The sequence below is a fragment of the Poecilia formosa genome, unplaced genomic scaffold (assembly GCF_000485575.1).
Source record: "Poecilia formosa unplaced genomic scaffold, Poecilia_formosa-5.1.2 Scaffold272, whole genome shotgun sequence".
NCBI lineage: Eukaryota > Metazoa > Chordata > Actinopteri > Cyprinodontiformes > Poeciliidae > Poecilia > Poecilia formosa.
In genome coordinates this window covers 477,718-491,852 of record NW_006800211.1, presented here as the reverse complement: position 1 = coordinate 491,852, position 14,135 = coordinate 477,718, and the positions used below count along the sequence as shown (strand labels likewise).

Below are 14,135 nucleotides of genomic sequence, written 5' to 3'. Positions count from 1 at the left end.
CAAATACTTGGTATGGTTTTGTATTTTTGTTCTGTGGATACAGAGTTTTGTGGAAAAGTCTTTGCTCCCTTGCAGGTTTTTTCCGTTTTCCATCCCTGTTTATTTTAGCTGAATAATTAATATTGAATTATTGATGTTCTTTGTTGTGCTTTCTCCCTCGGCTCGCTGTCAGAAATGCATGCGGTTCAACCCGGACGCGACGGTCTGGATCGCCAAGCAGCGGATCCTGTGTACGCTCAATCAGACCCTGAAGGACGTCCTGAACTACGGCCTCTTCCAGCCGGCGAGCAACGGGAGGGACGGCAAGTTCCTGGACGAAGAGCGCCTCCTCCGAGAATACCCACAGCCAATCAGCAAGGGCGTCCCCTGCCTGGAGGTCAGCGTTCGTCCAATCAGAGCTTTGATGTCGGTGGAATCTGTTAACCGGTTATTTTACAGACTCTTGGTGTGATGAGGAGTTTGGTTGGTAAAGTTTCTTTGTGGTATTTCAAAACAAGTTATTTCCTCTGAGTTCTCAGTCGGATTTCAAAGTAATTTGCTGATCATTTCTAACTTAAGCAACTGAAACTAATATAATAGTCCAGAGAAATGCAGATGAAGGCCTTTTGTGGCAGTTTGCTGCGTTTCGTTGCCTCTTTGGCTCTGATGTCTCAGATTAAAGCAGAAATAATCATCATATTTCACATCCTCTGCAGGTCAGATCACCTTTCATCTGCTGTTTGTTAAAAAGTGTCTGCTACACCAATCAGAGTCTCTCTGAGTAAAAAATGTACTAAAACACTGATTGGTCAGCAAAAGTCATGAAAGTTAATAAGTGAACTAATTAACTTTTTAATCAAAAAAGTTAATTCATTTTCCAAAACTTCTTTAGTTTTGTCTTCTTCTGTTTGGAGGAGCAAAAAAATAGAATAAAAAAGTTATTCTTACATTAAAAGATGCAGGATTTATACTTGCTCTGAATCACTTAAAGGTTATTATTTAACTCATTTTGTATTTATTTCACTCATTTTTTCATTTATTGATTTATTTTACTAATTTTTTTTATTTATTTTACCCATTTATTTCTTTATTTAATTTTGGCTGAAATGGCTCTCCATAGTAACAACATATTAGATTATTATGTAGATTAGAAGAGATGGAGAGAAGATGGAGGGATAAAGGGCAGCAGTAGATCTGCAGTTTGACATTCATCTCTCATCTGGTAATGTTATACGTTTTCTTTCATAAATCGATAAAATGAAAGTCCTAATTTTCAGGAACTCCTCAGAGTTTTGTTCCTTATGAAGTAACAAAGTGTTTGTGTATCTTGTTGGGATGAATGAGTGAAAATGTGGCAGCGTGGAGCGTTTCCCAGCTCAGCGCTCACATCTTATCACATCCTCTGGCTGCGCTGATCCAGATTATCGACACACAGCAGGTTCACTGGCAGCAGCTTTCTCTGAAACTTTAGCAGATGGCATTCAGACGGCGTCATCCTCAGTTCAGGTCTGCTTTACCTCAGAGCGGCTGGAGTCCGTTAGCTCTTTACTTTTAATCAAGACAGAGAAGGTTTGAGCTTCAGACTCCCTCAGCAGCAGAGAAATCTTTTATTTGATTATTACCCCCCGTTACATCTGTAATATTCATGAGGCAGATTTGACATTTAATATGATCCTAATCTAACATCCTTTTATCTGAGTAGTGCTGACGTCTGAACCCAAATTCAAGTCAGTTTATTTTTATTCTACCAGGACAGAATCTTATTGCTTTGCATGTTGAAGGGAGGACTGCTGAGATTTCTGGAAATTTATCATAACACTTGAAGTTTTTGAAATTATTTTTGTGCTTATATTCAAAATGTACAGTGTACAATCTGAAAGTTAATTTCTAAGGCTCATGCAAGGTTCGATCATTTCAGCCCCAAACCGATAATCTCTGTTCCCAAAACCAGGTTGCTAATCCCAAACTAGCTTCCTTTTAGTTCCTGACTGTTTCATGAAAGATCTCTGCAGAGGAGAAATCACACATCAGTCATGCAAAGAGCAACGTTTCTCATTTATTTACAGGAACGGCAGCAGATATGCAGCAGCACAAACATTTGTCTCTCCTTTTCCCAAATGAGGAATCAGTTTGAATACAAAACGTTTCCAGAACCCGGCACTCACAGAGATTAGGAACCACAGCCGCTCCAGAGTAGCTTAATTCTGCAAACACTTGAAATCTCCTGTTAAAACGCTCATAACTAATACTAATACTTTAAACACCAAATATATTTTAATATACATTATTACACCGAGTGGAAACCGTCTCAGCTCCTCCTTTATGGTTTTTCTCTACAGTCAATCATCTCCAAGGAAACATTTGGACTGACTGCTTTACAAATGCCAGCCAATAGTTTGTCATGTAGCAGCCAAGCTGCATCTTATTTCAAATATTTTACATATGGTTTGAAAATCTACGAATCTTGAAACGCAAACAGGCAGAGCTGCTCTGTACGGCGTTCAGTCAACTGAGACTGATGGATGTGCAGTTCCACTTTAAATCAGCAGGTGGCGATGTAGCGCCACCTGCTGTTTTTATTCATTATGCTAGCTTAATGGTTGGGTTGTTAGCTTAGTCCCACATTCATGATGTTTGGATACGAGAGGTTCATGTTCCAGACAAATCACTCAGGAGTCAAAATGATGAAACCATGAATCAGCTTACCTCTGAAGTTGGATTTGACCCAGAACCACATTGGGTCAGAACCCATGATCCCCCAAAGGGGGAGACTTGATGGTAAGAAGAAGAACCTTTAAATCCATGAGGTGTTTTTCAGTGAAGCCGCTGGTGGATCAGAGAACTTGGCTCAACTTAAGGCGACTAATGAGCAGAGAATCTGCTCATTAGTCCAGCTCTTCACTGGAGGAACGGGAGAGATTACTGGACTCTGAACAGGAAGGTAAAAATCTCTGGACTTACCCAGAATGATCCAAACTCAGAGCAGACATATTAGATTTTGAGGCCGGGGTTGATTAGAAACTGTCTTTATATTTTAGAGATGTCGTCGTTTTGCATGTTTTCTCATGTCAGTCACTGGAGTGATGCTGATTTCTACAGATGGGCAATTTCCACTTCTGATTAGTGACCATGAACACAGGCCAGCTGAAGATGTTTAATCATTTTTTCCTCCAACAGTTTCGCTACAAGAGCAGAGTCTACAGACAGCCCAACATCGACGAGAAGCAGGTCGCCAAACTTCATACAAAGGTAAGGGTGGCCATTAGAGCCCCTCACTGTGTTTCTGTAAAAGTCGTGTTTTTAAAGTTTGCTGCCATCATGAGAGCTGAAGGTTGAGAGGTAAATAAAGTAATTAATGTTGCTCCAGACAGAGATGTTTACTGCCACTTCGTTTTGGAGGGAAAACAAAACGGCAGGCATCTTTTTTCACTTACTGCAAATTATCTTTTAATTTTTACACCCTGCAATTAAATTAGCTGTTGCTAAGTTAGGTTGCTATGCGCATTATGGTTTGTTCTGAGAAAAACAAATCAAAGTGTTCTGAATGATAAAAAGATTAGTATCATACCAAATTACACATTTATATCAGAAACAACTGTGAGCTGGACGGGACCCGAAATGTCTGCCTCCCGTTCTACTGTCAGAAGATCCATCCAGCTTTTAAAGTTCATACACATTATTGATGAGTCAAGCCTGTAAGTCAAAGCAGATGGAATATATTGTTTTATTCTGTTAAACACAAACTATCACCATTGCTTCTCCACCGTCGGCCATGTTTGTTTACTCTGATTTGGTGTCGAGAAGTTTTGTGAGATTTTCCGTCTGAATGTTGGTGAGTGAAACTGGTTTGTGTTATATGTTGCTAAAACTGAGATAGTGATATTAATACATATTGTGGACATGTCCAAAGGCCGTGCAGCTTTTGGACGAGTCCAGCTGTGGCAGTGGAAGGGAAGTAAAGCCAAGGAAATGGTTTACCAGCCAGTCCTGGTGTTTCTGATATAAATGTCTCAAAGCTTTGTTTTATTCAGCTAATGTCGAAAATCCACAATTTGTCATTTGCAGGTTTTTCATGAAATAAGGAACGCAGTTAAAATCACATGTGAATAAGTTTGTTCACATGATAAGTCATTAAAAACACGAAGCGCCGTCTTCCTCCTGCCGCTTCCTGTCGTCTTCTTCATGGGTTGGGCCAGCAGGAACATCTGGATGATGATCATGTGACTCATGTGAGGCAAAAAAAAGGTTTCCATTAAAGTTTTGCGAAATAAACCAAAGAAACCACATCATAGTGCCAACACTTTATACAAAAAAATGAGTTTTTTCATAACTGGCGTTTTTCCATTCAGCAAATTTAATTTCAAAATGTGGAATTATGCAATTATACAGTGAATGGAGGGACGGCTAATGTGTTTCTGAAGGATCCAGTCGTACTGGAATCAGTTATTGATCCATCCGATTTGATTAGTCAGGCTTAGTGGAAAATCTGGTGATCATCAGCATAACAACAGATATTGACTTCATACCATTCAGTATTTTAAATATTCCTGGATTAAAGACAATAAGACCGAACACTGAGGCCTGTGGAACTCCTTAACAAACTGAGTCATTACCAACATGAAGAATCTGTCAGATAAATACGAGCTGAAGCTTCGTCTGTTCGGCCCTCTGTGGCTCTGCTGCCCCCTGCTGGTGAAAAGACATAAAGAGAAAGATCTCCCACTTCCTCCCACTTCAGTCTGACACACTCTGGGAAGTGCAATCTGAGACAAATCTGTTTCACACCGAATGCGCTGCCAGAATAAGACATAAAGAATCACAGATTACAGTTTCTGTGTAAAATCTTCCCTGTTTGGTTGGAGTCAGACTGTTTGGGTTCGTTTCTGGTCATTCGAATGAAATGAGGAGAACAGTTCTTATCCATCTCTCCTGTCCTCTTTATTATAATTATTTGGAAGAATGCTCCTTTTCCTGGCAGATGAACAGCAGACTCCTCTTCCTGCCTCCATCCCTCCTATATGAATTGAAATGAGTTTTCAGCCTCCTGGTTGTTTGCTTCCAGCTCTGGGCTGCTGTCCTGCAGCCACTGTAATCTTGTTGTGCAGCCAAAGCATAAATGTCTGTGGCAGCTCTCTCCTACAGGACCTGGTAAAACCGTCTGACAGCAGCTCTAATTTCACATCCGACTGCAGGGAAGAGAGACGGGAAGGAACAGAGGAAAATAAGAAAGGCAAGAGGAGGGAGATGCTCATAAATATGGAACAGGGACATAAATACATACAGTCAAGTTTCCAAAATGTTATTAATGTGAAGAAGTGTTTCTCTGGGATATTTCTGGTTCTAAAAGGAGATATTTTAGCGTTCCAGGAGTTAATCCTGTTGCTTTGCTGTGTGGTAGAAAGAGAAGATCAATGTCCAAACTGGCTCCCTGTTCAGGACAGGCAGGGAGGAGACGACACTTTCCTCCTCATCCTGATTCATCAGGCCTGCAGAGACACTCAGGGACAGGCTGGACGGGGACATTAAATAAAACACGGGGCACACGCAGTGCCGCCAACATGATCCTTTGACATTTCCAGATATTGAACCGCTGGTGAGTCACTGCAGCCGTCAGTCTGACAGAAACCGAGTCACTTCGGATGATTCTCTGCTTTCAGTGCAGTGATAATAAAATAATCAGTATTTACTCAGATCTCTGTCAGCCAGCTGCAACATCCAGTCAACATCTAAACATGTTAGCTCTAAGTAGCGCCAGCAGTGCTGCGTCTCAGGAAGTAAATAAAAATAGGTGTTTAATAAAAATAGGTGGATATGAAACTTTTATAAAAACATGTTTTCAACGCTCCTGTTCCTTCTCCCAGTGCTCACTGCAGAAACACACAGTTTGGTCAGAAACAGCCAATCAGAGCCAGGAGGAGGGTCTTATTGCTGTCAATCAACCTCAAGTACACGCTGCTCACCCTCCGCTTTGCTCTCTGCAATGCTTTATCAATAAATGCTAAGGCTAGTTAGCAACAGTTTTCCTGTAGTAGTAAGTTGTTTCTCCACCACGAGCAGCGTGTTCACAGGAGTGATGGACAGCGCTCAGCCCCGCCTCCTGGCTCTGACTTGGGAGGTGGAGATCAATGTTTTCACAGATTATCTGTCTCAGAACATCGATACTGAACAATAAATAAAACATTCCTGTTGCTGATGGACGGCACAGCAGAACTTTAACATTTTTGTCTTTAATTTCAGACGCAACAAAATCAAATTGCTCTAGAAATCATGACGATAAAATCTCCTTGGAGAACAAAGGAACTTTTTAATCAAATGTTTTTGTGGTGGATTCCAGAGATTCATTCAGTTTCCAGTCAGTAAATATCAGAGTGACTGTAGCTGCTGGTCCAGCTTGTTGCTGCTGCAGCTTTTGTTTCTGCTCTCTCATTCTTCCTGCTCGTTCTCTCCCGTCCTTCTGGGAGCTGCTCTCTTATCTATTTTTATCTCACGGCCTGAAAAGAAAGCAGACAGAACCGAGCCGAGCAGAAAGGATCCGCTCCGTCCTGTCCTGATGTCCTCCCTCCTGTCTGTCCCTTATCTGCACATTCAACTCGGTTCCATTTTATACTTTTATGTTTGACCTTCTCTGACCTTTCCCCGTATCTCTAATTGTATTTCAGTCTCTGTGAAAGTCCCAGGATGGATCCTTTTGTCTCAGCGTTCTGGTTTGATGACCCGTTTGTCCTCTGTGTGTGCAGGCCAACCTGAGGAGGTTCATGGACTTGATTCAGCAGAACCAGGTGGACAAAGTGGGGAAGCTGTTGGAGCGAGGCCTCGACCCAAACTACCACGACGGGGAAACTGGAGGTGAGGCTGCAGGCTGGACACAAACAGAAAGAAACACTGGTGGAAAACCTTCTGCTTATCAGAGGGTAATAAATGGTTCTGGTTCTGGAGGGAAACCCAGACCCAGAAAAACCTCCTCATCCTAGAAACGTTTGATCAAAAACATGATTTCTTTTAAAATGTCATGTTTCACTTAAGCACATTTAGTTTCTCAAACCCACTTTGCAGGGTCAGAGCGGCTCCCGTCTGTTTCCACAGCTTCACCTGCCTGATGTCAGAATGTGAAACGTTCGACACGACTGTTAGTGATTCTACTGAACTGTGAACTGATCTCCCATTTCAGAAGCAGAGACACAAATGTTTGTGCCACTAAATGTTGTAAATGAATGAGAAGTTCAGCATTTTTCATCGTGACGTCAGATTTCCGTCTCTGCAGAGATCTGAGATAAAACGGTCCAGGCCTGTAAGGCAGCTGAAGTATCTGGACCAGAACCGGCTTGTTATTAGTTTTAACATTGCTCCGTAATGTTCTGTCCACAAACTGGATCCATGATGGGAATCAGAACTTCTGACTGATTCTGGAAACGAGTTCAGCTTTGTGAAAGTCAGCAGCTCTAAAGTTGTGACACTCAGATGGGACAGAGTCTGAAACCAAACTGATGTTCAGGAGAAATCACCGATTTGTCTCATGTGAAGTTAGTTTGAGGATGGTCTGGTTTCCTCCTGGTTCGGTTCTGTAGATGTAAACACAGCGATCCCATGAAGGCACCGACCAAAGCAGGTTACAGAGTTCATCTGGTGGACCTTTGGTTCTAGTTGATGGATTCGCTGTCGCCCAGTTTGTTTTTTTATGGTGCTGATCGTAACGAAACATCGGCTGCAGGAACATTCTGTCTTTATGAAAACCCAAAAGTCAATATCTCAGAAAATTTGATTATTGTGAGAAAATGAAATCTTGAAAACTCATGAAGTTGCACCAAAGCTCTTTCAAAGGAAGTTGAGTGGAAGGAAAAAGTGTGGAAGGGAAAGATGAACAGTGGTAACTGCAGCCTGTAGAGGAACGTCGAGTAAAATCCATCCAGGATCTGGAGGAGCTTCAGGACTGGACAGAACATCTGGAGGCGGTTCTGCTGCTTTACCTTTGAGTTGAGGAGAATAAATCCAGTTTTTGTCTGGATCAGTTTCCTGAGCGGCGGATCAAACCAGACATGTTCAAACGTTTCCACCTTCGTCTTGTTGGCCTCAGGCAGCCAGAAACTCGCTGCCGCCGTTTGTTGCCTTAAGAGCTGTTGACTTGACTGCAGCTCCAGGCTCATAATGAAGTTTATTTATCATTATTTAATGAGCGTGTCAGGAGTGTCTGTGCTGCGGTTGGGCTTGAAATGAGCAGCGTTGAGAGGACAGACGAAGGTGAACAGGAGAATGAGGAGCAGATCGGCTGGTAACCAAACCAAACCTCCAGAGCTCCTCAACCAGCTGGTTCCCCTACAAACACCTGGGCACCGCGCTGTTCATGAAAACCAAAAATGATCACTGTAATAACTTCAACCTGGCAGAAGTAGTAATAAGCAGAAACATGAGAAGAGGGAATCCCATTAAATAACATGGAGCGCATCACCTTCAGCAGACTCCTCATTTAAAACAGCAACTAGTTCAGATCCAAACTCTGAACTGTGAGGATCATCAAACCCTCATTATCAGATTTCCATTGGATAATTTTCAGGATTTTTCTCATTTTTTAAATTCGGTTTGAAGTTATTTCTGAGAGCGTTATAGTTTTTTAACCCTGATCCAGAGTGTTTTCTCCAGGAAACCGGAGCAGACTCTGCTTCCACCGGCAGACACAAACTCTGAGCCTCTTTATGGTTTAATATCTTTGCTTCCGTTTTTATTTATGAGCTGAAAATATTTCCGTCTCCTGACTAATTTCAGCTCAGGAACAGAGTTCAGTCTTTAGCTTTTATATCAAAGATGTTTTCAAACATTTCACACATTACATTCCTGGGAGCTGGACCTTATAAAGCTGCTTTTTCCTGGAAAATATTTTAATTTGATCATTTCTGGGCCGGCTGCTGGTGCCGTAATAAGCTGATTATGTTGAACTGGGACATGTTTGTTGTCTACTGGTGTCTTGTTTTGATGACCTTGTTTAGCATCATCAGCGCTGCTTTAATCACCTCTTTGCTGTTTTCCTGTTACGCCTCATAATTAATAGAGAACCAGCTGACCTGCTTTATCAGATCAAAAACCTGAAGGGAAGAAAAGTGAAGTTTGAAGATAAATTTCAGGGAAATGTCCTTCGGTTCCACTTACCTGGAGAAACCCACAGAACCTCTGGAAGCTTTTACTTTGAAATTATGCCCTTACTGTACAGTATTTTATTCTTTATTCTGTTTTTTATAAATACTTTATATTCTGTCTTTGTGTGATTATTTGCTGCTGTTGCACAGAAACTCAGAACAATTGATATTTATTTTAAATTAAATTCTATTCTATTCTGTTCTGCACCAAATATCATTATGAAGTACGTAAATTAGTTCAACCCTATCATATAATATTTGTTATGAATTACCATCCAGTTTTATGTTATGTAATTAAATGGGAGAATCTGAGTTAAATTTGATTGATACATATAAATGTAATTTTATTACTATTATTTCTGGCCTTCTGTGCTTAACTACCTAATTAAATAACTTCATATCTCCTGCTGAAAAGAAACATCTGATTGGTTAACACTGAGCTGCAGACCAATCACAGCAGCAGCGTTAGCCCCGCTGATTGGCTGCAGTAATATGGAACCGTAAAGTAACTTCATTTTGTTTCTCAGCAAATGACTCAGTGGAAAAATACATAACAAAATAATTAATGAATATTTAAATAGTAAAAAAGTAATAATTTATTTAAGATAATCTGATTCTTTAAGTTTTGGAACTTTTTAAGTTATTGAATTGTGGCACTTCTGGCTTCCCGTACCTGCTGTGGTCCAAAAGTCTCTATGTGATTCATGCTGCCTGAACCACACTGGATGTGTCAACCAGTTCACTGATCAACCAGTTCACTAATAAACCGGTTCAGTGATCAACCAGTCCACTAATCAACCGGTTCACTAATCAACCGGTTCACTGATCAACCAGTTCACTGATCAACCGGTTCACTGATCAACCAGTTCACTGATCAACCGGTTCACTGATCAACCAGTTCACTAATCAACCGGTTCACTGATCAACCAGTTCACTGATCAACCGGTTCACTGATCAACCAGTTCACTGATCAACCAGTTCACTGATAAACTGGTTGTATAATCCAGTCATGTTCTGTTATTTTAACTTTAATTTTGTTTTCCATGTTTAGTTGCTTTGGTTTGTCGTTTAGTTTTGGTTTTCCGTTACTCTGTGGCGTCTTCGTCATGTTCAGAGGAAACTATTATTTAAACATAATGTCTGGTTTTATATTTAGTTTCCTCCTAATCCCAAAAAGCTGGAAGAGATTTAAAATGAAAACTTTGAATACTTGAGAGGAACAGAGAGGAAACTCTGGAACGTCTTTATTCCAGTTTTTCTTTTAGTTTCTGGTTTTTCCTGCTGGCTGAGCAGCAGCTGCTCCGTCTGACCCCTCGCTCATCCAGTTCTGTAATCCTCTGCTTCCTCAGCAGGACCTCCTCGTTTCCTCGTTTCCAGGCTTGCTGTGCGTCTTGTTTTGCCTGTTTGGTGCTGAGCTGTTTTCTCCTGCGGTTCAGATCTCACTCTTCCTCCCAGGAGTTTTGGAGCCGCTGTAAACTCGTCTCCCACGCTGAGCTTTAGAAAACAAACCTTTTACTGTCTGGGTGCTGAAAGCTGCAGGAAGTGGATTTGCCCTGAATGGTGTTTCTCCTCCAGAGAGCCCGCTGACGGCGGCGGCCCAGCTGGACAACGCCGTGGAGATGATCAAGGTTCTGAAGAACGGAGGAGCTCATCTGGACTTCAGGGCCAAGGACGGCCTGACTTCCCTCCACAAAGCCGCACGCGCCAAGAACCAGCTCATCCTCATGGTGAGGAAACGCCCTCTTCCTCCTCTAAAGATTAAAAACCATCATTCAGACGTTAAATCTGCTCGGCTCAGATCATCTCAGGACGTTTTTCTCCTGACAGATCAGTGAGATGAGAAACTTTCCTGTTTTCCCTGAAAACCAATCGATCATTTTGAAATGTCAGTGGATTTTATGAACAGACATGCAGGAAGCCGGCTGCTCCAAATTAACTGCAAAACTAAATGTTGGCTAAATATTTAGTTCCAAATTAAACACAGTTTGTAATATTTAGTTTTTTTTAAAAAAAATATGTAGATAAATAATTTAAATATTAAAAATGAACATTTACATATTTAGCTTACAGCTAACAATTTAGTTTTTTAAATATTTGAATGTATTTTTAATCATGTAAATATTTAACATATTGATAACTCAGTAACTTGTTTATCAACTTAACTTTAATTATTTTACAAAATATTTAGAATAGAATATAAATATACATTTTTTGTCCCACAGTTTAACTGTTACATTTTTAAATGACACATTATGATGGTGAAAATATGACTGAAAACATGAAACCCCATTTTTTTCCTCTTATGACCTAAATAACCAAATTATAGCTGTTGATTTCTGAGTGTAACTTTGCAAACGGCTCCCATTACAGAACATTTATTTTCGCTCTTATTTTGGAAGCTCTGATTGTTTTAGTCATTTCTTTTCTAAGGAGTTTTTTTTCATGAAACAAACGGAAGCATTTCAGATTTTTCTGACTTTAAACTTTTATTAGAAATGTCATAAATCAGGATGGTAAATTTAATGTTAACTTTTGGTTCATATCAAGTTTGGTTCAATATTCACTTTGATGCAGATGGAGAGAAAACCTGGGATGTTTTGTGTTTTTGTAAGTGGAGTAAATGTCTCTAAGAAACATTTCTGGGTGAGCAGACTTGTAAAACACAGTTGATGTGTTTCCAGGTGAGTGATATGATAAAACATGGGAATGTTGTGTGTTTGTGGATCCAGACGCTGCTGGAGCTGGGAGCGTCTCCAGACTACAAGGACAGCCGCGGCCTGACGCCGCTCTACCACAGCGTGGTGACGGGCGGAGACCCCGGCTGCTGCGAGCTGCTGCTCAGCCAGCACGCCTCCGTCTGCTGCCAGGACGAGAACGGCTGGCACGAGGTCCACCAGGTACACACACACACACACACCTGCACACACACACACACACCTGCACGCGCACACACACCTGCACGCGCACAAATGTTTACGTAACTATCCTTGTGGGGACTTTCCATTGACTTCCATTCACTTCTACAGCCTAAACCTTACCATTACCCTTATCCGAACCCTAACCAACCAAAACTCAATTCATACCTTAGCCCTAAATCTGACCCCTGACCCAAAAACAGTGTTTCCCCTTGTGGGGACCAGGCTCCGGTCCCCACGAGGAGCAATTGGTCTTCACAGCTTAGTATGTGTCAGGAAAATCGTCCCCACAAGGTATTACATACACACACACACACGCACACACACTAACGTGTGCACACCTGCACACACGCACACACACTCACGTGTGTGTGCGTGTGTGCAGGTGTGTGTACTTGTTTATATTACGGTGCGGGGTCCAGAGCACGGGAGCACACCAACGTTGTGGGGCCTGGTTACGTCGTGAGGCCCAAAATGCCGGACCCCGCATGGGAAACCACTCTAAAGCAGCTTGGGATGCTCTCCTAACATGCCTCATGCATTTTTTTCACTTGGCCCACAAGGTAGCAAAAACTGGAAAAGTGTGTGTCAAGTGTGTGTTCTGGCCTTCGGATTCATCAGATTGCTTATCTTCCTCCCTGTCAGGCTGTAAAATCTCAGCCTTCCTCATCCGTCCCATTTCAGAGCTGATAAGCAGAAGCTGCTGCCGCTTCGCGGTCAGCGCGCCGCTCACTTCACCTTCATATTCAGAGGAAATGTTTCTCCTCAAACTTCAACTGAAAAGTTTGTCCGCTCAGAAAAGACTTTCTGCTGAGGAGAGGAAAAGTTCATTTCTCTTGCAGCGTCACACAGGGTTTTCACATTTTTACGTGTCATTCATGTCTGTTTTGTTTTTAATTGTTCGTAAGCTTACTGATGATGAAAACATGATGTATAATTCAGATGGAGGAGCTTCATCTCCCAGACCTCTGACATATTCACCATGACGACCGAGCATCAGCTCAACAACAAGCAGCAACTCAGCTGTTTTTATATTGCTTATGTTTGCAGGCTTAATGACTTTTCCTGCAACATAAGCAACATCCATTTTTAATGTCTGCACAATGCGTCAGTGCATTTTAAAGTCTGCTTGCTTTTCATCTCCTCTGTGATTTGCAGCTGAAGCACTTTGTTTTATAAAAAGGTTATAAAGTGATATTTAGCTTTAGAAGTGTAAACATCAGACGCAGAGCGACCCGAAGAAAACAAAACACTAAAATCATATCAGAGATTCTTACCCAGGACTTCCTGTAACACATCAGGTCGTTTCTCCTTGACTCTTTTTAAAAGTATAAGTGTAATAAAACATTCAGGCTGGATGCAGGCTGCTTGTTTTACCTCGTTTTCTCTGATCCTGCTGATAAGATATTTTCCTTACATTCAACATTTATGTCAAATGTGAAGCTGAGATCATTAATATCTGTTTTGTTATTTTACCGTTTTTAGGGAATCTGAAACTTGAATTTTCAAATGTCCCACACTGTGTGAATGCAACATGGAAGTGGCAGAATGTTCAGCCCAAATATACAGAAATAAAAAATATATGTAAACAGAACCTAATTAAATTACAGTCAAACAGGAAAAGTTTTACTTTGACTTTTTCTGGAAGTTGAAATCAACATTTGATCTTCAGTTTGAAATGTTTTTCTCAAATGCAGAAAAATATTCATGAGGCTCAATGGAGAAGAATTAATTTCAGTTTCTATTTTGAATTTGATAAAGATTTTTTTGGCAAGGGGCAAACACAGACCTAACAAGTTCAAAGGTCAGAAAGTCTACAGATTCAGGATTTTCTTTAAAGATAAATGTATTTAATAAACGTCTGGACAGATGAGTTTCCCTCTGTGACTCTGTTAGGTTTTTATTTCAGGTTTGATTCTCTTTAACGTCCTTTACTCCGTCTTTCTGCTCCTGGGTTCAAACTGAGGCTACCAGCTGCTCCTGCACTTCACTTCTCCTCCTCTGCACCACACTGACATCTAGTGGTGAAGCCGTCACACTGCAGGGATCCTCTCACCGCTGTGTGTGTGTGTGTGTGTGTGTGTGTGTGTGTGTGTGTGTGTGTGTGTGTGTGTGT

The 14,135-nt window shown here is 41.2% G+C and overlaps 1 protein-coding gene across 1 annotated transcript in view; it reads left to right on the top strand.

Moving 5' to 3' along the window:
• The first annotated feature begins 133 nt into the window (after positions 1-133).
• Positions 134-14,135, top strand: part of LOC103151154 (SH3 and multiple ankyrin repeat domains protein 2) — a 166,012-nt gene continuing 152,010 nt past the window's right edge. The window contains exons 1-5 of the mRNA XM_016681166.1: positions 134-376; positions 3,157-3,228; positions 6,717-6,825; positions 10,680-10,831; positions 11,834-12,013. Of these exons, the coding sequence (XP_016536652.1) occupies positions 134-376; positions 3,157-3,228; positions 6,717-6,825; positions 10,680-10,831; positions 11,834-12,013 (756 nt within the window). The remainder of the gene's footprint in view (positions 377-3,156; positions 3,229-6,716; positions 6,826-10,679; positions 10,832-11,833; positions 12,014-14,135) is intronic.